The 25,123-nt window shown below is 35.8% G+C and overlaps 4 protein-coding genes and 1 non-coding gene across 11 annotated transcripts; 4 read left to right on the plus strand and 1 right to left on the minus strand.

Moving 5' to 3' along the window:
- Positions 1-945: 945 nt before the first annotated feature.
- LOC140837630 (microtubule-destabilizing protein 60-like) lies at positions 946-7,400 on the plus strand. Of its 2 annotated transcripts, XM_073203745.1 has the most exons (6): positions 946-2,138; positions 2,231-2,282; positions 6,487-6,585; positions 6,760-6,819; positions 6,910-7,004; positions 7,108-7,400. In XM_073203745.1, exons 1-6 carry the CDS (start codon positions 1,219-1,221, stop codon positions 7,217-7,219), a joined length of 1,338 nt encoding a protein of 445 aa, XP_073059846.1. In that variant the 5' UTR covers positions 946-1,218; the 3' UTR covers positions 7,220-7,400. The 2 variants fall into 2 exon arrangements, with proteins under 2 accessions (XP_073059846.1, XP_073059845.1); XM_073203744.1 differs by lacking the exons at positions 6,910-7,004; positions 7,108-7,400 and having other exon boundaries at positions 2,237-2,282; positions 6,487-6,763.
- An 893-nt stretch (positions 7,401-8,293) lies between these two features.
- On the plus strand, positions 8,294-14,131 carry LOC140838173 (probable mitochondrial-processing peptidase subunit beta, mitochondrial). The gene is made up of 9 exons (XM_073204292.1): positions 8,294-9,050; positions 11,389-11,553; positions 11,676-11,813; positions 11,919-12,070; positions 12,181-12,289; positions 12,655-12,753; positions 12,930-12,995; positions 13,640-13,747; positions 13,839-14,131. Exons 1-9 carry the CDS (start codon positions 8,394-8,396, stop codon positions 13,923-13,925), a joined length of 1,581 nt encoding a protein of 526 aa, XP_073060393.1. The 5' UTR covers positions 8,294-8,393; the 3' UTR covers positions 13,926-14,131.
- Positions 14,132-14,380: 249 nt separating this feature from the next.
- LOC140838174 (F-box protein At5g39250-like) lies at positions 14,381-16,464 on the minus strand. Of its 2 annotated transcripts, none has more exons than XM_073204293.1 (2): positions 16,328-16,464; positions 14,381-15,413 (listed from the first exon to the last, which is right to left on the minus strand). In XM_073204293.1, exon 2 carries the CDS (start codon positions 15,320-15,322, stop codon positions 14,573-14,575), a length of 750 nt encoding a protein of 249 aa, XP_073060394.1. In that variant the 5' UTR covers positions 15,323-15,413; positions 16,328-16,464; the 3' UTR covers positions 14,381-14,572. The 2 variants fall into 2 exon arrangements, with proteins under 2 accessions (XP_073060394.1, XP_073060395.1); XM_073204294.1 differs by having other exon boundaries at positions 16,345-16,365.
- A 217-nt stretch (positions 16,465-16,681) lies between these two features.
- On the plus strand, positions 16,682-16,753 carry TRNAP-AGG (transfer RNA proline (anticodon AGG)). The gene has a single exon. It is a non-coding gene; the product is annotated as a tRNA-Pro (tRNA).
- Positions 16,716-24,765, plus strand: LOC140838175 (protein RIK-like). 5 transcript variants are annotated; one of them, XM_073204296.1, is made up of 12 exons: positions 16,717-16,992; positions 17,537-17,753; positions 17,965-18,063; positions 18,196-18,230; positions 18,313-18,388; positions 21,055-21,150; positions 21,219-21,305; positions 21,838-21,931; positions 22,019-22,208; positions 22,769-23,228; positions 24,144-24,351; positions 24,478-24,765. In XM_073204296.1, the coding sequence occupies exons 1-12, from the start codon at positions 16,916-16,918 to the stop codon at positions 24,585-24,587; spliced, it is 1,749 nt and encodes a 582-aa protein (XP_073060397.1). In that variant the 5' UTR covers positions 16,717-16,915; the 3' UTR covers positions 24,588-24,765. The 5 variants fall into 5 exon arrangements, with proteins under 5 accessions (XP_073060401.1, XP_073060397.1, XP_073060398.1 ...); XM_073204297.1 differs by having other exon boundaries at positions 17,537-17,705; XM_073204298.1 differs by having other exon boundaries at positions 16,718-16,992; positions 22,091-22,208; positions 24,478-24,764.
- The last annotated feature ends 358 nt before the right edge of the window (positions 24,766-25,123 follow it).

Raw genomic sequence — 25,123 nt, forward strand, 5'->3', positions numbered from 1 at the left:
CTCTTCTAATGAAGGGAAAATTATGCATACATATTAAACTTTATATGGTAGAAGATCATCTGTACGTTAAATCCTATTCAAGAAATGAATCATCAATAATAAATGAAATTTATGTCAGCTTTTAGTTACATGTAATCGGTTATCGCTATGATTTTATTTAATAAAAAACACATAACAATTAGTGCATAAAAATATTTTAAAAAATGGCATGTAGCTTTGATGCAAGTTCAATCAATCATTAATTGCAGGCATGAAGCTAACTTCAAGATTAAGAATGAACGAACCTTTTCGAGTAACATTCAAGTCAGTTTTCCATGTGTTGTGTAAGTTAAAATATATATTTTAGGAGAAGATACAATAAATAAAATTTATTAAATTGAAAAAATATAAATAAATTTGAAGATAAATTTTCGATTTATCGAGGAATGAAGATAAAACCTTCGCGGAAAAGTATTTTAACAATATTTTCGATAATATTAACAGGTGGTTCCAGCTCGATATCGTCGAGAATTCCTGTAGAACAATTGAAAGGATGTGGCGCAGCTTGGTTCACGAAATTTGATTGATTTATTTATTCCCTTTCCTTCCTCCGGCTTATCACTGGCAGTCTGTTCAGGGAAAATGGCTCGACGGTATGTTAACGAATTGGTCTAAAATTGTTTTGGTATCTTTCAGCTTTATTGACTTATTATACTCCTGAATACGAAATCAAAGATGACTCGCTTTCGCTACGGCTCCGGTGAGTTCCCAATCCGAAATATTTTTGAAAGATATTCATTGGCAAAAGGTATGGGTCATAATTATTATGGAGATCACCATTTCTTTTTTATGACTTTTTTCAATTAATTTAAAATCTTTCACCAAATAAAAAAATTGGGGAAGAATATGGCCCTTGGGTTGAAAAATTATAATTAATGTTTCCTAAATCGTACAACTTTTGGGCCGAATGGCACAGTCCATGTGCTACTGAAGCATTGGGCTTTGAAAGTAACTTGCCATCCTGACCGTCCAGCAGAACAACTAATCCAACGCTTAAAAAATAACTAGCCGTTACAATTCCGCAGTCAGAAGGAAGCTCTCCCCGCGCCCTCTTCAATCATTCCCCACTTCCCCGTAAATCAATGAATTCCAAGGATCTCATCTTGTAAACCCTGAAGACTCCTCTCCATTGCTGCATCTAAAATCCCCAATCTTCACTCGATTTTCCGACGTTTCCCCATGGAATCGAATTCGAGGACTGCGGGTGCAGTTGTTACTCCTGGGAAAGAAAATTACAGCCGGTTAAATCCATCTAACTTTGATGACACCCGGAAATTTTTGGATAATCTCGACCCAAATTTTTCAGTCGTTAACTTGAAGTCGTTCAATTCTCCGACTATAATCAAGTCAGAAAAGAGTGCCAAAAAATCCGATTCCAGAAGCCCTAACCCCATTCGACTGGCTTCGCCTTTGTTGAAGAAAAAAATTCGAGAAAGGAAGTTTGTGATTGCGAAGAAGAAATCTAGGAATGAGGAACTGAATTCTTCAGCGGCTGTTGTGGTGTGTGAGAAGTGTAAGAAGGCGATTGGGAAATCCAGCAAGTGTTGGTGTGTGTCATATCAGAGTTCGAGGGCTTCTCAAGAAGATTTTTTCGATAAGCGTGCGGCACTAAGCAATGAAATTGACGTTGAGAAGCTAAATAAGCATAATGTCGGATATGAGAACGAAAGGTTAAAAGTAAACCACGTTGGTCAAGACACGAGGATTGATAACGAAGGGAGACTGGAAGGAAAAGATTCATCAGAGAATAGTGATGAAGATGTTGAATTGATTCTGAAGAGGAGAAGAGACAAACTGTTAAAAGAAGCCAGAGAAAGTGTTCCAGAGTCAGGATCTGGTAGGGTGATGCATTTGGTAAGGGCATTTGAGAATCTACATTTGATTCGGAAAGCAGATGATTCTGGGGATGAAGAATTGGAGCAAGTGCAAGACGAAAAGAAGGGGACAAAATGGGGCTTGCCCGGACTGCAACAGTCTACTAAGGTCTCTAACTCGCAAGTTTATTTGCCTTTGTATTGTCCATCAGATATTTTACTTACATCAGAAAGCTTAAGTTTGGGTTCAACCCGCTCTTATTCGTTAGACAGCAGCCAAGGAAGGTTAGCAAGAAGACAGATGTTTGTCCTAATCATATGCATTGTGTTTTTTCTTATCTTGTTTATGTTCTGACTTAGATTTTTTAACTTTGAAGCTTCAGCTTTTCAACCAGGACTTCTGCCCGAGGTGGAAGAAGCAGGCGAAGGGTGAGACATTTTATACATGTTTCTTGATCTGATGTTATTTGTTTCCTCATAAAGGTGATTGTAGCTATGTTTTCACCTTTGCAGCTGTGATACCCGCTAACTTTCAACATAATAAATAAAATATACTTGTGAACATTTATCATTATCAATTAGCCAAACAAAATTAAGATTTTAATTTAATTTATGATTTTTGGGATTTAAGTTAGATTGACATTATTGAGTTATAGTTTGACTTCGAAGATTAGTGTCAGACCTTCATGACGAATTCCAGAATCAAATAAAAAAATGTCTCTGTTTCTCAACTTTATCAAATTATTGAATAGGATTCTTGAACTTTTGTCTTCTTTTTTTATAAACAAACTTGAAATATATATGTTTTGGATTAGTTCCCATGTTTGTAACTAAATTATTTATACAAAACAAATAAACAGTTACCCTTGTATTGGAACTTAACATTGCGAGTTAATCAATATAAACAATACTTGAAATCAGATTATACAAAACTAATTCCTGATTTTGGTACTTGATGAAATTTTGAACCAAATTTTAGAGATACATAATTTTGACTACTCCTGATTCTTGAACTCACCCTTAGGAGAATAAATCTAGAATACTGATATCAGTAAAACATGATGGAAAATCTAGAGGAATAATATCATGCATATAATATTTTATACAAGCTAGGATCTCTGCTTATTAATTAGAGTAAATATTGTGTACACATTAAATATTTTGTTGCTAATGTTAAAAAAATTTAAAAATTATTTCAAAACTGGAAGATATATCACTTGCAGAGCGATCCCCATGTCATTCACCAACTCACCCCTCTTTTAGAACATAAGAGCGATAATGAAATTGTGGAGGGGTGGGACAAAAAAAACTTTATGGGCTTCTAGAATTTGATTAGAAAATCATGATGTTGCTGCATTTTCAAGAAGTTTAGTCATTGTTAGGATCAATTGAGGGACAAACATTTAGCTACAATAGCTTGGTTCTTGAAATATTACACTCTAAACAATCCCTTTAAAACCGATTTAAATATTTTAGAAAAACATTTAAAAGATATACAAGTTGAATGTATAAAAACATTTTGGTTGAAGCAGTTTATCAAACACTTTGTATGCAATGCTTTGTTATTTGAAGAGACATAAAATGCTTCAACAATGCATTCTAAAAACAACAACAATAATTAAATGCAATAAAGTAAGTAGACACTAATTTGTTTATGGATGTTCGGAGATCAGCAACTCTTACATTATCCCTTATTCTGCTTAGGAATGATCTATTAGACAACTTTGATTTATGCAACACATTGTATAAACCCATTTCGACTTAAGAATTTTCTTTTGCTTAATCGAAACTCCTAGCACACTCTTGATTGTAGGCCACAACCTCACAATCCGCATAATGTTTAACGTCTCTTATGCCAAGACTACAAACACAATCTTTTAAGTCTTTGTGTAAAGACTATTACTCAACTATTCATTGAAGCTCAACTCTCTTTTGTGTGAGTGATTTGTGTGTGTGAGAATTTAATCCTTTACAATGTATGTATATCTCATATGTATCCCCACACTTGAGTTTGCTAGAGTGACCATGCTTTGAATCTCCTTCAAAAGCTTTTGTTTGATCTTCAAGATATTGTATTTATAGCCTCCAAAGAATATGACTGTTAAGAAAGGTTCTGGATTGTTTCTGACATTAAAATCGTCAAGGCCATTTTTCCCTAGCCCCAATGATTTTGAGCCTTGCTATCAGTTAGGCTCGTCAGTTAGACTGATCAATCAGCTAGGCTCGTTTCAATTAAGCCGAGCCTTGCTGATTCGAGGTCCGAGCCTTGATAAAGTGCAAAACCAACAACTTCATCACATTTTTCATTACAATTATTTTTGCATTGCAACCATCAATTTGCCTAGATAGCATTCGATTTAGCCTAACTGACCAGAAATAAGACTTGTATAACATAGAGTTTTCTGATCAATCATTCCGGGGTCTGGTCATTTGCATAACCGAGTTATGAGTTATCATCAAAACACTACAACTTGCCAGATTTTCAGCTTGGTTAAATTTGAGTTCCAATTTCCGGCTTGAGCTAGCAACTTTAAACTTGAGTAAATATAAGTTTTGTTATCATCAAAATCAAGCCAACACTCATTATTTAGCTTATTCTGAACTGAAATTTTAGTCCGCCATTGATCAATTACTTGGATTCCATAATAAAATAGGCTAGTTTCATTAATTTTTAACTCAGGGCTTCAACTTGGATTGCCCCAAGACCCGTGCTCACGGGCAATGATGATTATCTCGAGACATGTTGTTTTCCTCCAGTTTTAATGCATAAACATGTTTATGGTGTTGAACTCGTATTTGGAAGGAAACAAAGACGGGCACAAAGTTTAAACATGACTTTGAATGTTGCCGGAAGCCACATCCCAGGTTCGTGGCATGACAGAACGGTATGGACGACAATGAGTTGGATTTGGTAATGTTCATCCCCATCCCCGTCAAAGGATTAGATATCCAAACCTTATCAAAATCCTATCACCACATATAATTGTTTTTCTCAAATTTGAATTATTTCGAATAAGCATGGATAGGTTTAGATTGAGCTATGTAGGTGGAATCCTCAGATACTTAAAAGAAGGTGGTGATGGCTCCTAGTAAATCCGTAATAAGCTCTCGAGGCAGCGGTGCTTCAAGTATTTCACATAAGGCGTGCATCTCGATTTCTTCTAAGTGGAAAGGACCGATGAGATTGAGAGGAGGTTTTTGGCGGGAGGATTGTTGGGAATGCAACCAAAGTCTAACATTGGAAATACATGGGGAATATCTTGCTCTTGAAAATACTTTGATTTTAGTTTGCCGAAATTCTGAAATTTTGCGATACAAAAATTTTAATTTTTCGTATTGAATATATATATGAGGCTACCAGAATCGGTAAGTGGTTTTTGTTATTATTATTTTCGTATATATATTATATTTTAATTTGGATTTTAATTCTATGTAATTCTGAAAAAAGAATTTATACAAGAAAATTTCTTATTTTCGTATTGATTTTATGTCTTGTTTATAATAATATTTTGATTTTCGTATATTTTATATCTTGCTTATAATAATATTTTATCTTAGTTTTCAAAATCTGAAATTTTCATATTGCATATAAATTTGAGGCTACCGGAAACGGGTAAGTGGATTTATTATTTTCATATATTATATATATTGCTTTTGAAATTAGTTTGATTTTATTTTTCTGATTTTCTGAAATTTTGCGATAAAAAATCTGAAATTTTGGTATTGTTTTAAGTTATATGAAATTTCCGAAAACCTTATTGATTTTGGTATTGAATGAATTATAAACCAAACAGTATATTCAACATGTACGCTACTCCTTATTCCGTACCTTATCTTTAAATTTGATATTTGATATAAGTTGTTGGGTACAATAATTGTCTTTGCTTGATAGAGCGATCGAACCGTAATGCTTGAGTTGTTGTGCGGTTTAAAATATTTGAGTTGCACCATTACCACCAGCTATAGCTTTTGGTAAAGCGGCAAGCACTCGATCCTACAATTGGTATCAGAGCGAAAGTCACGGGTTTGATTCTCATTGATTGCAATGAGTGCAATTATTGGAAGGGAGATTGTTGGGTATAATAATTGTCCTTGCTTGGTATAGCGATCGAACCGTGATGCTTGAGTTACTGTGCGGTTTAAAAGACACCATTACCACCAGCTATAGCTTTTGGTAAAGCGACAAGTATTCGGTCCTACATAATGTTCTCCTTTTGTGGAGTGATCCCCATGTCACTCACCAATTTATCCACATAAGAGCAAAGATAAAAAATTTTAAGTCCGCTACTGTATTCGTTTTTGAGTTGTAAATTAACTTGTATTCAGAAAGAAAATAGGTTGTAACTTAAAGACTCGAACATTTTCGGAAGTTTAACTATGACTTTTGAGAATGCTGCCGAAGCCGCATCCCTAATGGTATCAGAGCAAATCCACGTTCATGTCTAGATAAGAAAGTAGGATTTATTTCGACAAAAAAAAATTAGGAATTTATTTGGTCGGCCTATCATTTCATGACTTCCGTAAGTATTTTGCTTGATTATGGCTAAAAATGCTTTTGTTAAGTTGATAACCGATAATAAATCTTGAATAGCTGAAATAGTTGATTAGATATATTTGGTTTATGGTTTTTCAGTTTTTGGCAAAGCCTCCGGTTAAAGAAAACAACAGGCCCATTGATGTGGTATTGCATAGTGATATAAGAGCAGAGGAGCGTGCGGAATTTGATCAACAGGCATAGCTTTTTCCTACTTAACCTGCTGAAACTTTTTGTCAGAAACACATGAAATGACACATTTCCATCTGTGTCACGGCATGAATCTGGGGGAGTTTGTTATCTCACTTGTAAACTTTGCCGCTTTTCAATCTGTTAATACTTTTGTCTAAACATGTTTTTCCTTCTATCAAGGTTGCCAGGAAAATGAGTTTTATTGAACAATATCGGTTGGAAAGGGAGAGACAACAAAAGGTAAACTATATCTATAGCAAACGAAGAACACGAGACAGCATGTTTTTCAGTCCTGCAATAATTTTTGGTATGTTTATTTTGCTTTGTCAGCTAGCAGAAGAAGAAGAAATAAGAAGGCTAAGGAAAGAGATCATTCCAAAAGCTCAACCCATGCCATATTTTGACAGACCTTTTGTGCCGAGAAGGTGATAAAATTTCATTTACATCTGCATCCAAAGCAGACGCATGCTATCATACTATCATTAAAGTCATGTAACCCATAAGTGGGTTGTTTGTTTATCTTTTCAGATCCACGAAACACCTCACTGTACCGAGAGAACCGAAGTTTCATGTACCTCAACACAAGAAGATCAAGTGTTGCTCGTCTTGCGTCGATAACTGCGGTGGGTACAATGGATGAATGGTGGAAGCTTTGGTTATTTTCTTGATTTTTGGATTTACCACCAGCTATATATATTCATACAAAATCACAAATGAAATAGTAGATAAATAAGTTAGATATATAGGACTTTGTGAGAACGAGATATTCAATCCCAGAGTTGGTCGAGCGATTTAATGAACGATCCCAATGGAGTAAATGAATGGGGTACTATTATTGTTAGTTTTTTTTTTTTTTTTTTAAATCTAATCAAAATCAATCATATTATGGCTTAATAAATTCATTTTTTAAAATACTGTCCCTACCAAAAACCTAAGTGGAATATACAACATTTAAAACTAATAAGTAACAACTCAATCTTATGAACCACAAATAAATAAACTTACCCATTTGGATCCGTTCCAGTGATACTCAACACTAACACTGCTTTCGCCCAAATGAGGTGGACTTGTCCCAGATCTCTGTAAGGCACCAAGACACCAAGACCCAGTTCTCTTTTCGCAAATATCTTTCGAGCCATGAAAGCTGAAACATTCAACTAATCACGGTTATGCAAAATGAGATGTAAAAACTTGTTCCGCGTTTTGTTTCTAAAGACTTCTGAAGACAAAGGTAACCATTTTGCTTAATTGTACACACATACTTCAAGAACATTTCAAAACAATACAAGTTTAGGTGCCAATGTCAGATTCAAAATGTAAACGCTAAAGCCCCGAGAAATGAAAGAGCATGTTACCTGCCCTGATGCATTTACCGCCCGAGATCAAATGGAAGCATTAACAAGTCCTTCAAGAACCCCAGGTTTCAGTGCATGCAGCCTGCGGGAGCTCAATCTATTGTTTGAGGACACAAACAAACAAAGTAAACATGGAGTTGAAAAAGAGCACTTAAAAAGTCATTTTCTTATGCTAAACTGACATTTTGTCATCCCATCCAAAACACACTTTCAATATTTTAAAATTAAAATTATTTTGTTACTTTTAACATTATATATTTGTCCAAGACGTAAGTTCACTATATATGAATAATTACATCATATGATTTTTTCGGGCAATAATAATAATAATAATAATAAAATGAGGGGACCTTCTACGACACCGTGTTGAGGACTACCAATCCGTTTAACTTATTTCCCATTCTGGTCACTCCGACCAAATCATTGAGCTCGTTTCGCCCACTCACCGCCGTCGTGACCATGACGACACGCCACCTGCTAAACCTCACCCGCCGCTCTCCAAGGCCAATCCATTCATTCACTTCCCTCCACAGCCTCTCCACTGCCGTGGTCGATGCCACTGGCCCCTCCCTTCCTGCTGCTCCGCCGCCAACCGCAATGATCTACGATCGATTAGCTGAATCCGTTAAGCATAAGCTCAAAAAGCTCGAACACCCCGATCATCGCTTCCTCCAATACAACTCACCCCACCCAACACCAGATATTCATACCGAAATCCTTTCAGCTCCTCTGACCCGAGTCACGACACTCCCCAACGGCCTCCGCATTGCCACCGAGTCTTCACTCGCTTCTAAAACCGCCACCGTTGGGGTTTTCATCGACGCAGGATCGAGGTTTGAGAGTGAAGAATCAAATGGCACGGCGCACTTTTTGGAGCACATGATATTTAAAGGGACGGAGAGGAGGACCGCGAGGGAATTGGAAGAGGAAATCGAAAATATGGGAGGACATTTGAATGCTTACACTTCGAGAGAGCAGACTACCTATTACGCTAAAGTGATGGATAAAGACGTGCCGATTGCGCTGGATATTTTATCTGATATTTTGCAGAATTCTAAGTTTGATGAGCAGAGGATTAATCGTGAGCGGGATGTTATTCTCCGCGAGATGGAGGAGGTACGATCAATCCAGTTTCTTTGATGTTCGTTTATTTTCTCTTGGAGTTTTAACATTGTTTAGGCAATCAATCATCGATTGATCATTGATTGAGATGAAAAAGTTCGTTTCAATATTTTAGGTTGTTTCCCTTTTGCTCTGGGGAACAAAGATACCGCCTTTATGGCCGAATTTGTATGTTTGGTGGTGAAGAGTGTTCTTTCTTTGTTTCGAAATATTTCATGTTAGGGAAGAAGAAGATGTCCTGCTTATTAATCGAGTTTTAATATTTAGCTATTGATCGTAGTCATATTATCTTCATTTGGAGATACCTGCTTGGTGGATAGGTGTGTTTCACTCGTTTGATTATTTGGCTAGCGATATGTATAATGGTGTTTTCTTTGGTTTGAGATTAAGAATTGAGGTTGAGAGGGTGGAAACTATAGTTCTATCTGTGAACATAATTAATTTGTGTCGCTTAAGTATTATATTTTGTGATTACCGTTATTTTTAATCCCTCTCAAACCAAAAGGTGCTTTGCATCCATCAAATGCCATTTCTGGACAGAATGTAGTGGTAGATGGTCATGGACAGACATTCCAGTTAGTGCTATCACCCCCATTCTTTACTTGGTAGTCATCTAACAGTTGTTTGACATCCTGCAAATTTTCAAACTGTTCTTTACGGTTTCATCGTTAATCCATCGGATTAGCTTTTGTTAACCGTTGACCCTTTGCATGCTAATATGCGACCACACAAACCATTGGTGATTTAATTTGACGTATATTGTTCTGAATTAATTTGTGGTTTAAGTATTATAGTTTGTGATTACCATTATTTTTAATTATTCCTTTCTCAAACGTATATTGTTCTGAATTAATTTGTGGTTTAAGTATTATAGTTTGTGATTACCATTATTTTTAATTATTCCTTTCTCAAACCTAAAGGTGCTTTGCATTCATCGAATACCATTCTGGACAGAATGTAGTAGTAGATTGTCACTTAGTGATATCACCCCCATTCTTTATTTGGTAGTCATCTAACAGTTTGGCATCCTGCAAATTTTCAAACTGTTCTTTTGGTTTCATTGTTAATTCATCGGATAAGCTTTTGTTATTGTTGACCCTTTGCATGCTAATATGTGACCACACAAACCATTGGTGATTTAATTTGACGTATATTGTTCTGAATTAATTTGTGGTGTAAGTATCATAGTTTGTGATTACCATTATTTTTAATTATTCCTTTCTCAAACCAAAAGGTTCTTTGCTTCCATCGAATACCATTCTGGACAGAATGTGGTGGTAGATGGTCATGGACAGACAGGCATCCTGCAAAATTTCTAACTTTTCTTTATGGTTTCATTGTTAATTCATCGGATAAGCTTTTGTTATTGTTGACCCTTTGCATGCTAATATGTGACCACACAAACCATTGGTGATTTAATTTGACGTATATTGTTCTGAATTAATTTGTGGTGTAAGTATTATAGTTTGTGATTACCATTATTTTTAATTATTCCTTTCTCAAACCAAAAGGTGCTTTGCATTCATCGAATACCATTCTGAACAGAATGTAGTCGTAGATGGTCATGGACAGACATTCCACTTAGTGATATCACCCCCATTCTTTATTTGGTAGTCATCTAACAGTTGTTTGGCACCCTGCAAATTTTCAAACTGTTCTTCATGGTTTCATTGTTAATTCATCGGATAAGCTTTTGTTATTGTTGATCCTTTGCTTGCTAATATGTGACCACACAAATCATTGGTGATTTAATTTGACGTATATTGTAATGAATTAATTTGTGGTGTAAGCATTATAGTTTGTGATTACCATTATTTTTAATTATTCCTCTCTCAAACCAAAGGGTGCTTTGCATCCATTGAATACCATTCTGAACAGAATGTAGTTGTAGATGGTCATCGACAGACATTCCACTTAGTGATATCATCACCCCATTCTTTATTTGGTAGTCATCTAACAGTTGTTTGGCATCCTGCAAATTTTCAAACTGTTCTTTACGGTTTCATTGTTAATTCATCGGATAAGCTTTTGTTACTGTTGACCCTTTACATGCTAATATGCGACCACGCAAACCATTTGTGATTTAATTTGATGTATATTGTTCTGAATAAATGTTTTCTGTGACGTTATTAATTATGATGACTCCATACTTCCAATTTCTAAAAGAAAATTACAGGCAGGTATGCATCTTGGTGGGCTACTTTTTTTAGAATTTAGTTTGTACAGTCATCCAGATTGTTAAAACTCTAATTTTTATTCTACAACAAACTTTTGTGGCTTCTACGCTCATAATAGCTCTCTTTCATTTTTATATGTTATTTAAATATCATAGGTTGAAGGACAAACTGAAGAAGTTATATTTGATCACCTTCATGCCACTGCTTTCCAGTACACGCCTTTGGGTCGAACAATACTTGGACCCGCTGAAAATATCAGGACAATTGGAAAAGAACATCTACGTAATTACATAACATCTCACTACACTTCTCCAAGATTGGTACGTAGAACCACAATTATGCTTTTCTCCATTGGGCTCCACCAATCTGTGGCATGGTAGCTTGGATAATCTTGTTCTCTGATTATGGAAATCTCTTAATCTTCTCTTATTGGATTGTATAGGTTATTGCTGCTGCAGGTGCTGTCAAGCATGAAGATATTGTTGAGCAAGTGAAGAAATTATTTACGAAGTTGTCAACAGACCCGACAACAACTTCTGACTTAGTTGCTAAAGAACCTGCAATATTCACTGGCTCAGAGGTATTCATGTATTGTTTGAATGCTTGATGATCACAAGTAGTAACAGTGTTTGAAGAGAGCAATGCACAGCAATCTCAGTCACATGACTTGTATTTGGATATATAGATCAGGATGATTGATGATGGCATTCCTCTAGCACAATTTGCGGTTGCTTTTGAGGGGGCCTCTTGGACAGATCCAGATTCAATTGCTTTAATGGTCATGCAGTCGATGTTGGGTTCTTGGAATAAAAATGCTGGTGGTGGGAAGCATATGGGGTATGTACTCACTAACCTCATCATGATTGCTAATCTGATTTCATTTTGAAAATGTTTATGATTTTCACTGCTAGTCACATTCATTAATTTGGTTTTATTCTGTGATACAGTTCTGAACTTGCTCAGAGGGTAGGTATCAATGAAATAGCGGAGAGCATGATGGCTTTCAATACCAACTACAAAGACACTGGTTTATTTGGTGTTCATGCTGTTGCCAAGGTGGGTTTTCTGCGTGCGATAAAGAGGAGGCAGTTGAGCTTTTATTCTGAATTAAGTACATTGAGCCCAACAAGGATTCATAAAATGAATTTGTTTTTTGCTCATTATTTTCCAAGATACCTAGTTACTAGTGTTAATGGGAAATGCTATTTACTTGATTATGCTGCACTTTTTTCAACGCATTGTTGGCAATATATTTGATCAAATTATACCTCCCTTCACTTTATTTCTCGCCTCCAAGCCTTAGATGCACCCACCCTTCCACATTTTTTTAAAATAATTGAATTTGGGAGTGGAACTGTTTATTCTTGAAGCAGTTAAAAATTATTTACTTGGTCTGATTTGTATTATTTCCTTTTTTGAAGCCTGATTGCTTGGATGATTTGGCCTATGCAATTATGTATGAGATAACCAAGCTATGTTATCGAGTATCAGAAGCTGATACGATTCGTGCTCGTAACCAGGTTGTTTTTTTAAGTCGTGGTGTCACCTTGTTGTACCTTTTATAATGAGTTTCTATATGGTGGCTACCATCTGGTTTTACTGCGAACTTATTTTGTTAACTATGTTGGTGTCCTTGAGGTAGAATAATGAGTTTTTATTTATGCATAGTTTAACTCATATTGTGGGTCTTCTGCAGTTGAAATCTTCGCTGCTGCTTCACATTGATGGAACCAGTCCAGTTGCTGAAGATATTGGCCGTCAGGTATAATTTGGTATCTGAGAATTAAATATTTTAGTGAGATAGACTATGCATGATGGACGTATGCGTAATATGTTTCTTTATAATTTTGGAGTTAACTTATTGGTTAAACTTAGCTTCAACTCTTCTTTAAGATGTTTACTTTTTATGTAGCTTTTGTGGTTTGGGCTAGGGATTAACATATTAATTGGCTCGATAAGCTTGCAGTTCAGTGATACTCTAGTTTTTATTGCATGGTATACCGTGTACTTCGATATCTTGGTGTTCATGGAGTGGTAATCTGTGCTTTTCAAGTGGAAGTGGCAATTTAAAGTCGGTATTGTATCTTCTTGTATTACCCTATCTTTTCCAGCAAGTATTTGACCATATTGGCTTCCTCAATAAAATGCTCATAAGAATTTAACCGATCAGTCTATCGAACTTTAGTGCTTGATCAACAAAGACCTGTGCTTTTCATTTGTCTCCTCCCGAGATCTGTGTGTTGGTCATTTTCTTGGGATTAGGTTTAACTGTAATTATATTGGTTCATTTTAATCCTATTCTATAAATGAATGAATGGTAACGTATTTCTGCGAAACAGTATTGTAATCTGTTTTTGTACGAGTTATTCTTCTTAAAAAGAGAATTTATTTTCTTCCTGATTGCAGCTGCTTACATATGGTAGAAGGCTCTCGTATGCTGAACTTTTTGCCCGGATAGATTCTGTAGATGCTAGCACTGTCAAACGTGTTGCTAACCGATTTATATTCGATAGAGTAAGATCGATTTTTAGATCAGAGCTTCAATAAAATTATTTGGTTCTCCATTAGATTTAAATTGCATTCAATCCTCTTGCTTTTTGTGCAGGACGTCGCAATTACTGCGATGGGGCCTGTCCAGGGGCTGCCAGACTACAACTGGTTCAGACGCAGGACCTACTGGCTTCGTTACTAGGTTTCTTTTCTGTTCAAAATGGCGTTTTCTTTAGTTCCATTTGTAAAATACCCGGTTGTGCTCCAGCGACTGCGCACACAAAGCATAAATGGAGGCTCGATTTATTTTGATTTTGCCCATCAGTTTTGAGATTAATATGAATAATAATAATCCAACTGTACACAGTTATATGGCATGGCTCTTATTGACAGGAAATTCTATTTTTTCCCTTGGTGTGAATTAGTTTTGGCATTGTTACGTAGAGGCTACTTGGTAAAAGGATGATATAGCGCACAAGAAAATCTGAATTCAGTACGGCATCCTTTCACTGGTGTATTTGATAATCTTTTCAGAACGAATGAATAAAATTGGCGCAGGCATCGACAATAAAAACCAACAAAAACCAACTCTATGACATAAACAAAGACAACTTATTATTGTATTGTAATACTTGAAAGAGTATCAAGGACACCAACTGTGACATAACCCCATTACAACCTACAACATTACATTTTACAAACTCGCCGGCAGAATGAAGCAATCGTAACAATTATTATTATTATTCACGAAAAACGTATAAAATGGCACCTAATGCACATTAGGGAACCCATATGGATCATTGGCCATATTAGGCAGTGTCTTTTTGTCAATTTTGACATACTGATTCTTCACTTCCAATCAAGCATATCAAGAAGCCGTAATACTTGATCCTCAGAGTCGGCAACATCGCAGAAATCCAATTCAATCCCGAAAACATCAACAATCCCTTCATCACCATGGTCCATGAAAAGCAAGGAGACCCAGGCCCTTATACCAGACACAAAAGGGTGTGCTGGTGAAAAATCAAGATAATCAAAAGCCAAGGCACGATGTGCTGAGCGATCTATATAATCAAAAATCGACTTGTTGATTACACAAGCAACTTTCTTCGGATCCCTCTGACCCACGAGTACAGAAACACTAACAGTCTGATCAAAAGGAATGTTGAATCTTGGTTGCACAGAACATGTCATCTTGTATTCTGGACCCTTCAGGTGAAATCTAAGCATGTCGCAGATTCCAGGGGGCAGAGTCCCAATACCCTTTTGTAGAACAGGGCCCGGCACCACTTCTGAAAGAATCAACCTATCTTCACTCCATATGTCAATGTAAAATTCCAAGTCATTGAAGGACAGTCTTGGGGGAAGAAGGGCTCTACCCGGTCTCTGCTTGTAGAAGGTTTTAAATAGCTTGTGGTATGTTGAAGTTGGAGGAGAAGATTTTTTGCAGATTGATGGCCATCTTCTCGCACAAAGACATTTCCAAAAATAATCGTCCTGAGCAGTCTCTAGCCACTGCTTACAGACTAACATACATGACACAAGGTCTTTGCCTTCTAGAAGTGGGAAAACAACCTTCAAAATCTCCTCAAATGGCATCTCCACGAGTAAAAGGAATACTTCTCATCCAAAAACTTTTAATTCAACACTTTTGCCATTAAGTTGTAGAACAACTGACTCACAACCATTCCTGGAAAAGTGGAAATTTAATAAAGTTAGGCGTCAACTGCCTATGTCACATGAAATGGTACACTAAAATTCCGCTACATCCAGATTCTAGCATGAGAACGCAGCAAGAAAAAGTGACCTGATGATGGTTTTTTTACTAACAAGGCCAAACAATAAATATGAGGTGAACAAGGCCAAACAATAAATATGAGGTGAACAAGGCCAAACAAAGATTACGATTTTGATATCTCATACCGCATCAGAAACATCATTTAAATCCCATATACACTCACTAAGTGGCGGAGCCACATGCATGAATACCTGGGCTAAAGCCAATTTTTTTAAAAAAATTATGTAAATTTTGTATAATTTTGGAATAAAATGTTAATAGTCCGAGTAGATCAATTTAAAATATTAAAAAATTCTAAAGCTTAAATTCTAGTAGCCATATTTCTGGCTCCGCCACAGCACTCACTTGACATGTCTTAATGCACGCCCCTAACAGCTTAACTTTCATCAGCATATACAGGTTCCCACATAGTAAAACTAAAATAATAAATACTGCTGCTCGACGCCAAGCTCCATTAAACAACATATCGACCAGACGACCACCAAATTAATGCCGCTGTTTTAGAATGATATATAACCAACAGCTGTAACTTGGAAATCAATGGATAAATCCAAAGTTTCAGAGCATCTAGATCATGCAAAAATAGCACAAGAATAAGCAATTCAAATATACTCTTCTATGGTAAGCCAATGAATTTAAGAATTTAACTGACACCGCATTAGGAATCAGGCAAAACCCAAGAAAAAGTATGAACGATTATGTTTTTTGAGTAAAAAAGAAAAAAAAGCAACAACTTGAAATCGGCAATTGAAATACAATCAAACCCTAACTAATGAATTGATAGCAGTGTTAAAGCATAAAATCACCACTAAAATGACTTCACCGAGTCCTGAGAAACAGAAACGGAGATCCACGAAGAGGAATTGATTACGCTGGATCGTCAAAAGTAGAATAGTATGAAATCATTGAAATAATGGATCTTGTTCGGGTTTGGGCTTTGGCTTAAGCTGGTCAGTAATTACCTTTGGGATGGACAATGAGATTGGGCTTGATCTAGTAAATGGGCTCATCTTGTCTTCTGAAAAAGCTTGTGCCCATTTTAATCCAATTACGCTGGTCGCTGGGAATGTGGATTCGAAAATTTAAGTGCAAAGTCATGTTTCATTTTGAATAGTATAATATAAACTAATTAAAACAACGTGGAACATTGAAAAGAAAACGGGCATTTGGTCTAGTGGTATGATTCTCGCTTAGGGTGCGAGAGGTCCCGAGTTCAATTCTCGGAATGCCCCTCTGTTTTTAACCATTGTTTCTTCATTTTTCTTCTTTTGACAAGTGATCCTATATTGTGCTTGGTCTTCAATGGATAGTTTTTCTTAATTTAATTTATTTATGAAGTACATTTTCTTCTCTTGCAATACAGATTTTGAGCAGATATTTAGTGAAGAAATCATATGCGGAATCTAATGACAGCGGACAATTTTCCTAGGGTTTCATCCTCTGAATCCGATTCTTCTTCAACCAAGCAAAGGTGCGGTGTCTTGATTTTATGGCATGATTCTTTGATTAAGTCCCTTTTGACGGTCTATTTCGAAAACTTTGATTATTTGTTCTTTGATCTATGAGGATCGTGTTCAATTTATATTCTTTGTGCAAAAAGATTTTTGAATTTGATAGAGGTCGTTGACACTGAACCGGAGAAAGGATTGTCAATTTTACTTCCATTTGTTAGTCCGAAGCATTCTGTTGAATGGATCATAAAAATAGGAAAGAGCAGAATGACTACTACTTTGATGTTATTCAGTTGTACAAGTATTCTAGCGAGTTATTTTTTTGCCATCACATCATCTTTGGGTCAGCATTAGCAGCAAAATATATCGAAGCTTTGAAGATAATTAAATAGTAGTGCTTCATAGAGTGGAGTCCCTTTTTAATTGGACTTTGATTTATTAGAACTTGTATTTTCATCCCTATTTGCCATTATTTACTCTCTCAACCCGTTAGCCCACCAGCAATAACTGATCCAATAAGGGTTGCTGCCTGCTGGGCTTTAACATCATATACTTTAATTGCAGAAAAAGAAGAAAGTGGGATCAGCCAGATGAGAGGTTGATTTCTGATGGAGTATTGACAAATATTGGAACTTTGGCCGGGATAGTTTTGCCCACTGTCTCTCCCTTATCTGGTGCTGCGGTTGCTTCCCCATTTTCCCCATCTGTTGCCAACCCATCGCAAGTAGTTCAGGTGCCTTTGCAGCAAGTTGCTGCGACCATTGTCCAAAATCTTGTTCAAAGAAGCCCTTTTTCTAGAACCCTTTGTTTTTTGTAAAACTTAATTTATGTCCTCATATTTGTTTTATCTTCCTTTTGGCTTGGTTATGGTTCCATTCTAGTATTTTATTGTGATGTTTGAGTTTCTTTGAGCAATGCCCTTGCTAGAATCTTCAGAGGTTCGTTATTTTCAGCCTATTTTATCCTCATGTTTTTTTTGTTTCTACTTATAGTCTAGAATCCAAGATGAATTAATATCAAGAGAGATTATGATAAATGATGCTGATTCTGCCATACGTTATAAGCTTACAAAGCGTCAAACACAAGAAGAGGTAAATCTTAGTCTTTGGTTTGTGTAACCTAGGAGCTTTTATAGATACCCAAATTATGCCATTCCAATTTTAGGTTCCTGTTTATTGGTATTTGCTCTTGCTGGGAAATATTATGTTACTCAATACTTGCAGATTCAGAAGTGCACAAGTGCGGTGGTGATTACCCAGTGAGTAATGCTGGCAATGGACTTACTCGTTGGTTTCATTTCTCACTTCCCGTATGGTTTGTTTTTGGAATGAAATTTACAGTGGCAAATATCGGCCTCCTAATGCACCCCCTGATGGTGAAAGACCTCTATATCTTCATGTATCTGCAGCGGCACATGTTAGTATATATTTTTTTATATTGGATGTGAGTGAAAAAATGATTACGTTTTTACTAGATGTTGAGTTTGATTCAGGGAAGGATTTCACTCTTTTGAAACACTTTTTATTCAATTTGGTCACAGTTTTTAGCTTGTTGGTAGAGAACTTATGATATTTTTTAATAAATCTTATGATACATAGTGAGTGCAGAGTGGAAGAAAAATTATATTTTTCCAATGACAGCATTATATCGTTCTACATACAACTATATTTATTTGTTGGATCTAGGTTTCAATTTTTTTAGGTTTCCTTCCTGAACCATGATTATACATGAAAACTAGAATTATATAGTTTCATTTGAATGGACTTGGTTCTTGGATAGTTCACAAAAAACCAGTAAAAAATTTGAAAATTGGAATGGGAATGATTTGATCAAATTTAGAAGCTTTAATATTATTCACGAGTCAGTAATGAATTTTAGAAGCTTGTCTCATAAAGGCATCTTTTTATGTATATCAATGGCGCTTTTCTTACTTCACCGTTTTCTGCTATAATATCATGGTTTGAGTATAAGATGGTTCACCCGCTTTTAGTTGATCTGAAAATAAAAAATCGCAGCTGTTAATGCAATATTAGTTCCATTATTTTTGTTAATGAAATGTAGTCCTGTACTTCTGTTGTACAAACAAAAACCTTAACCTGAGGCGACCTTTGGATTTCTTTGTTTTGACAATTTGATCTGCATCATTGAATATTCCATTGGTATCATGAGTCTGATATTTTTTGTTGGTTCTTGATAAGATGAATAACAGTCTAGAGGAGGGCTGAGTAAACAAAAAGTATTTTTTAAAGCTGATGTGTCAATTTTTTTGTATTGCTAAAGATAATTTGTATTCTCGGATCTCATTGGCTCCTTGGCAAATCTTTATTAACTTTGTCGAACATGGCCTTATCCAATGACTTGAATATAATATCATTGGCCACATTGTCTATATTGACTTTCTTTTTGTCCTCGTTGATACACTTTACATGAGGCTTCTCAATGAAATCTAGGACACTCCCGATGAATTGACTTCTCACTTTTTGTGGGCCATCTACGATCACAAACCACATATCATCTTCTTGTGTAGTCAACTATGCCGTCATAAGTTCATAATTGTCATAATTTTCTTTCTTTGTAATTATAATCTTTTATTAATATAATATTGTTTCCTATAAAAAATTGTCATTATTTTCTTTCAAAATTATGAAGGATTCTGCTAATTGTGATGCTCTCTATTCTACTTGTATTTAAATCTCTGAATTTCCTAAAAACCACTCTAATATTAGTGTTTGTCCCTGTTAGGAAGAATTCCCTGTTAGGAAGAATAACGGTCTAGGGGGTTGAATAGACCTTGATGGATTTTCGAAAGTTAACTTAAAAACTTGGCCTTATCACAGAGCTGGTTAAGCCTTTTGTTATATATGGGTATCAAGATATTGCTTAAAAAATACATCATAGTGCGAAGGACTTGAACAGAAATTTGGCAGAATGAGCAAATAAGCAATGACAGCATCAAACATTAACGTAAAGTTCAAGTAATAATAATAATAATAAGAAGAAGAGAAAGAACAACAACAATATTTTTAAGACATGATTCTATAGGGCTCGGTGGTTGTGTAATTGTTCTACGTGATCTCTGATACTACCGGGGAAGAAATTTTCTAGAAGCTTTGGTTCTTTCATATAATTTGCAGTCAGTTCAAATGCTCGATCTTCTATTGAATGAATCGCTCCGAAGAATGCAACTAAAATATAATGGGGGCTGAATTTTAGGTGTCCTTAAGGATGATTTATTATTTAGTCTCGAGTGAGCTAGACTCTCAGGAATACAAATATGTGAAAACTCAACAAGTATTGAGTTCTTTGAACTGATTGCCGAAGAATGCAACTAAAATATAATGGGGGCTGAATTTTAGGTGTCCTTAAGGATGATTTATTATTTAATCTCGAGTGAGCTAGACTCTCAGGAATACAAATATGTGAAAACTCAACAAGTCTTGAGTTCTTTGAACTGATTGCCGAAGAATGCAACTAAAATATAATGGGGGCTGAATTTTGGGTGTCCTTAAGGATGATTTATTATTTAGTCTCGAGTGAGCTAGACTCTCAGGAATACAAATATGTGAAAACTCAACAAGTCTTGAGTTCTTTGAACTGATTGCCTCATGAATTCCTGTTCCTTGATTGTCAGTTCTAGTATTCTGCTTTCAGTCTGTAGTAAATAAGAGTGAGCATCCAAGTGTAAAACTATAATTTTGGCATATCCGTTTTAGCCAGGAATCTGCTTATCAAATCTTTTGCCTACTTTAGGAATAAGAACATTGAGCCATAATTAGGTACTGTTGCCTGGATGGAATCATTCAGTCTTTGATATGTGCATATTGAATATTCTTGATAAAAGATGCTGATATATTTATGTTTTAAGTTGTCTTAAATAGTAAAGATGTTACATATGGCATGGAGCTTTTGTCTTGACTGAAAATACTGTCTCGACTGATATTCTCTTACTCGTAATGTATGTTGGTTGATTTTCTCTCTACCATAATGTCCTTGCCATTGCCGGAACCTGATTAGTTAAGGCATATTGCTTAATTATTTTACAATTAACTTTAATAATGTCCTTTAATTGGTTGTGGATTCAGTTGGAAACAACAGCAGAAAGAATCAAAGCAGTTGATCTTGGAGCTGCTATGGTAGAAAAAATGCTGAAGCAGGGATCAGTGAACAATGAAGTCAAGGTAATGATGACTTTTGAGAGATTTATAAGCTGTTATTTTCTTACAAACCTATTGGTATCTTTTCTCAGGTTGACCGCACATTAACTACATGTGTCTTTTTGGGCTTTGAGGCAGACCCATCATGGAACATCACGTCTCGCATCTGTGGCCCAAATGTAAGTTTTTCTTCCCACATTTATCCTCCTTTCCCCTTTTTTATTTGCATATCATTTTATTTCTTTTGTTATTGTTTGCTATACAGTTCTTTCTTTTCCTTTTTCCTTTTGTTGATTGGCAGTTGTTGTTTTTTATGTAAATTGGAGAATGTAAATGGAATAATGTGCCAAGGAACTGAAATATTACTTGCAGTCATTTATCGGTCACTTTAAGTCAGTTCAATCAAAGATGTTTAACAAGTTTCTCTCTATGCCCCTCTATGTTTTGACTTTCACACTGTTTATGCATTTAACAAGTTTCTCTCTGTCACCTAGAGTTGTTTTAAATTTTTAATACGTTAATGTAATTTGATACATATTTTTTTTACTGTTATGCAAATCCATTCCAAATATTTTTTTAGATATGCATGTTTAAATTTGTTTTTATCACATCAAAGATGAGAGATACTAATGTTTGAAGCGTTCTCTGACTTCTCCACACAATCTGGAGAGATTCTTTTGTGTTGTTGCTGGTTGGTTTTTGTAAATGCAGGACCAGTATGTAAACCACATTATGAATGAAACAGGAGCAACAGTCTTACTAAGAGGACATGATTCTGGAAGTTCTAAAAATGAGCCAACTGAAGGTTGTTATTGTCATATACTTTGCTGGCTTTTGGTAATATTGTGCGCCATGAATAATAAGCATTTTTCTGCATTTTCCCTGCTTGCAGATGCCCAGCAACCATTGCATTTGTTATTGTCGAGCAATGATCCAAAAAGTCTTGAACATGCAAAGCTTGCAGATGCCCAGCAACCATTGCATTTGTTATTGTCGAGCAATGATCCAAAAAGTCTTGAACATGCAAAGCTTTTGGCAGAAAATCTTTTGGACACAATTAGTGGTGAATGTGGCGCCTCTAGGTAATTAGTTTTCATTGATACACAGAAAAGACAAATTGATGACTATGCTAATTACAAGGGGCATAACTAGGGTTTTTATGTTCGGATGAGCTAAAGAGCAATGTTGTAGATTTTATTGGTTCCACATACTGCTGTAACTTATATGGAGTTCTGTGTTATATCTATTACTGCTTAGTAGAATTTATTATATTTGGAATGAGTAGAATGTTTACAACATTTTCAGATAAGGCTTCTAGTTTGACCATCCATCACTATTCTGGAATTTTTTATGATTGGAGATCTTGTTTTATTTCTGTAAGGATTTATATGTACTTGTAAAGACTAGTGGAGGAACGAAAGAAGAAAAAGTATGGTTTTCTCATATAACAACAACCCTTATCATTTTGTGAATCACTTAATATATTTCTTGCGGAAGAGTGGATAAGTTTATCTGTAGTTGCTAGCAAAAATTCATCTTATGTCCTGTCTCTTTTGCATGATCTGTTGGATTTTGTTACTGTAAACTACTCTCTACTTGATAGATAATAACCTATTGCCTTCTTTTGATGCGTGGTTTACAGGGCTTCACATTGTAATTTATATGGTGCAGTTTCACCTCCATCTCAATTGGAGGCTGGACTGCAGAGCATCGTGAATTTGCCAAATCCCAATTATGTATCCTCCTCCAGTTCAACTGCTCTTGCTAGTGTCGATAATGTTGCCTCCAAGTGTTACGTATCTCAGTATATCGGGGAGTCAAATCCCGGCGTTGCTTGCTATCCTCATACCTCATCAATCAGTGGAACAACTAGCTATATTGGTTATGGAGGGATATATTCACAAGCCACACATTTGCAACAAGTTGCCTTAGCCCTTGGACAGTCAACTTCTCCAGTCACTGCTGCTGTTTCTCCCATTACAACAGCAGTAAGCGTTAAGCCACTGACGGAGGAATCACCTTCTGTGAATAATAAATGGACCAAAAAGTGGAAGTTTCGGGAGTTGCCTGCAACTGCGAAAGGACAGGTGAAATCCATTCAGGTGTTAATATTTGTTTCTATTAGGTTGGGAGAATGAAGGGACTATGTAATGTTTAAAAATTTCAATAGGTGTGTCTATACAAGGTCATCCATCATTATCTGTAATTTTCGTGAGTCCGTCATGTTTCAAGTCACTGGCCAGAAAAACACTTATGGTGAAGGGGATGTCGAATGAACACTTATGGTTGGTTCTTTCCAATCCCTGTCTTGGATTAGAAAAACAACTGAGATGGATTCAACACAGGTTTCAGACATGTCAAATGAATAATGATTCCTTTTGTGCATTTTGTTGTGTTAGTTACAAAATTATAAAATGTTCAGATTGCATAGTTTGTAATTGTTTAGACACTTCATGTATTATTTGTCCAAGCTGTTCTTGAGAATGTAATCAATCTTCTAGATGTATGTTTGTGGTTATTTTTTAAAAGGAGTTAACCTCAAACATTTCTACCCTAACGTTTTGTACTTCTTATTCCAGGTATTTTCTCTCATCTTCCACAAAGCTAACAGCTCGATACTGGATCTATGTGGGATATTATTTGTTTCACTGGTTTTTTTATATGAAAATGGCCTGAGATAGCTATTGCTGATTTTATCTGAAGCTGGTTCCAGATATTGTGCTCTTGGGTTCTTAATTAACTGTTCATGCATGCGCCAATTTCAAAGTATTGTTTCCCACTGCTTCTTGCAGATTGAAAATTCATGTCTTTTAAGTCTGTCGAAGCACGTGCCATTCTTGATACCCTACCCCCACATATAAATATGTTTTGCTATAAGCTCCTTTTCTTTTGGGGAAAAAAAAGTTTGGGAGTTCGAGCTCTTGATCTAGATTATGATTCTCTATGTATTGTTTGTTGCATCAGCTATGAGACCATATATTCTGCTAATTTCGAGAGATTTGGTTAATGTTTCCCAGAAGAATTTACAGGGATCAGAATTTCCAATGCCACGTGAACTAACATCACATGTAGGTGCAAGAGACGTTTCAACTGTAATAGCTCCCAATAAGTCTGTCTTGCAGTCATTTGGTGGAATGCCCCCACCCCCTCCGCCAAAGTTCAACTCGTTACCAAAACTGCATGAAAACAACACCATGCATAAATCAAAACCGGAAATTATCCCTGGTAAATTTCACTTCCCAATTCTTCAACTTTAGTATGAACACTTGTTTTTACCACTTTCATATATATTGCTGCTGCATCGGTCATTATAAAAAGTTCTTTCTTACTGAAAACATTTTTTCTAATTAGATACTTTAATTAATATAATGGAATATGGAGACGACGACGACGACGAGCTGGAGACATTTAAAAAGCAACCAGGGACAGCAGTTTTTCCGAAACCTTTCTGGGCGGTTTGATATAAGAGATTTTGATTCCTCCAATGGCTTTTCTGTGGCCTGTGTTAATCTTTCGTTTACGTTCTCAGAGATATGATCTTTTGGGGGTGTAGATTAGTTGTAAATAGGTCTTTACGAATCGTAAATGTATGACATTACTAGCTACAAATCCGATTTTATCTCTTTAAATGATCTTTTTGGTTTCGTCCCAGTTCTCTCGAAGTAGTTACTGGCCTGCTATAGGTTGTTGATATGCGTTCGGAATTTGTGCTAGTTGTATCAGAAAATAAGCTTATGAAATTAAACACAAGAAACCCGAGAAATTATGCATCTATTTAACTTGAGAGAATCAAGCTGCGAGAAAATAAAACTGGCCTTTTTTTAAAACCATTATTATCACTTTTAAAATCAAATACAGCAAAACAAGCAACATCTATACCCTTTGTTTTCTGTCTCAAGAAGATTAATTCTCTTTTATACATCTCTTTCACTGGTCTCATTTATCAGTGAGTTCTGATAATCTCCTCGAGAATATCTCAGGATGATGCATTATAAAA

This window comes from Primulina eburnea, chromosome 8, assembly GCF_022965805.1.
Source record: "Primulina eburnea isolate SZY01 chromosome 8, ASM2296580v1, whole genome shotgun sequence".
Taxonomy (NCBI): Eukaryota; Viridiplantae; Streptophyta; class Magnoliopsida; order Lamiales; family Gesneriaceae; genus Primulina; species Primulina eburnea.

Bases quoted from the DNA above. Each gene is read 5' to 3' on its own strand.
- LOC140838173 (XM_073204292.1), top strand. From the start codon at position 8,394: ATGACGACACGCCACCTGCTAAACCTCACCCGCCGCTCTCCAAGGCCA. The intron at 9,051-11,388 runs GTACGATCAATC...TAAATATCATAG, and splicing joins TTCTCCGCGAGATGGAGGAG to GTTGAAGGACAAACTGAAGA. The intron at 11,554-11,675 runs GTACGTAGAACC...TGGATTGTATAG, and splicing joins ACTACACTTCTCCAAGATTG to GTTATTGCTGCTGCAGGTGC.
- LOC140837630 (XM_073203745.1), top strand. From the start codon at position 1,219: ATGGAATCGAATTCGAGGACTGCGGGTGCAGTTGTTACTCCTGGGAAA. The intron at 2,139-2,230 runs GTTAGCAAGAAG...TTAACTTTGAAG, and splicing joins TTAGACAGCAGCCAAGGAAG to CTTCAGCTTTTCAACCAGGA. The intron at 2,283-6,486 runs GTGAGACATTTT...ATGGTTTTTCAG, and splicing joins GTGGAAGAAGCAGGCGAAGG to TTTTTGGCAAAGCCTCCGGT.
- LOC140838175 (XM_073204296.1), top strand. From the start codon at position 16,916: ATGCGGAATCTAATGACAGCGGACAATTTTCCTAGGGTTTCATCCTCT. The intron at 16,993-17,536 runs GTGCGGTGTCTT...CTTTAATTGCAG, and splicing joins TCTTCTTCAACCAAGCAAAG to AAAAAGAAGAAAGTGGGATC. The intron at 18,231-18,312 runs GTGAGTAATGCT...TGAAATTTACAG, and splicing joins AGTGCGGTGGTGATTACCCA to TGGCAAATATCGGCCTCCTA.
- LOC140838174 (XM_073204293.1), bottom strand. From the start codon at position 15,322: ATGCCATTTGAGGAGATTTTGAAGGTTGTTTTCCCACTTCTAGAAGGC.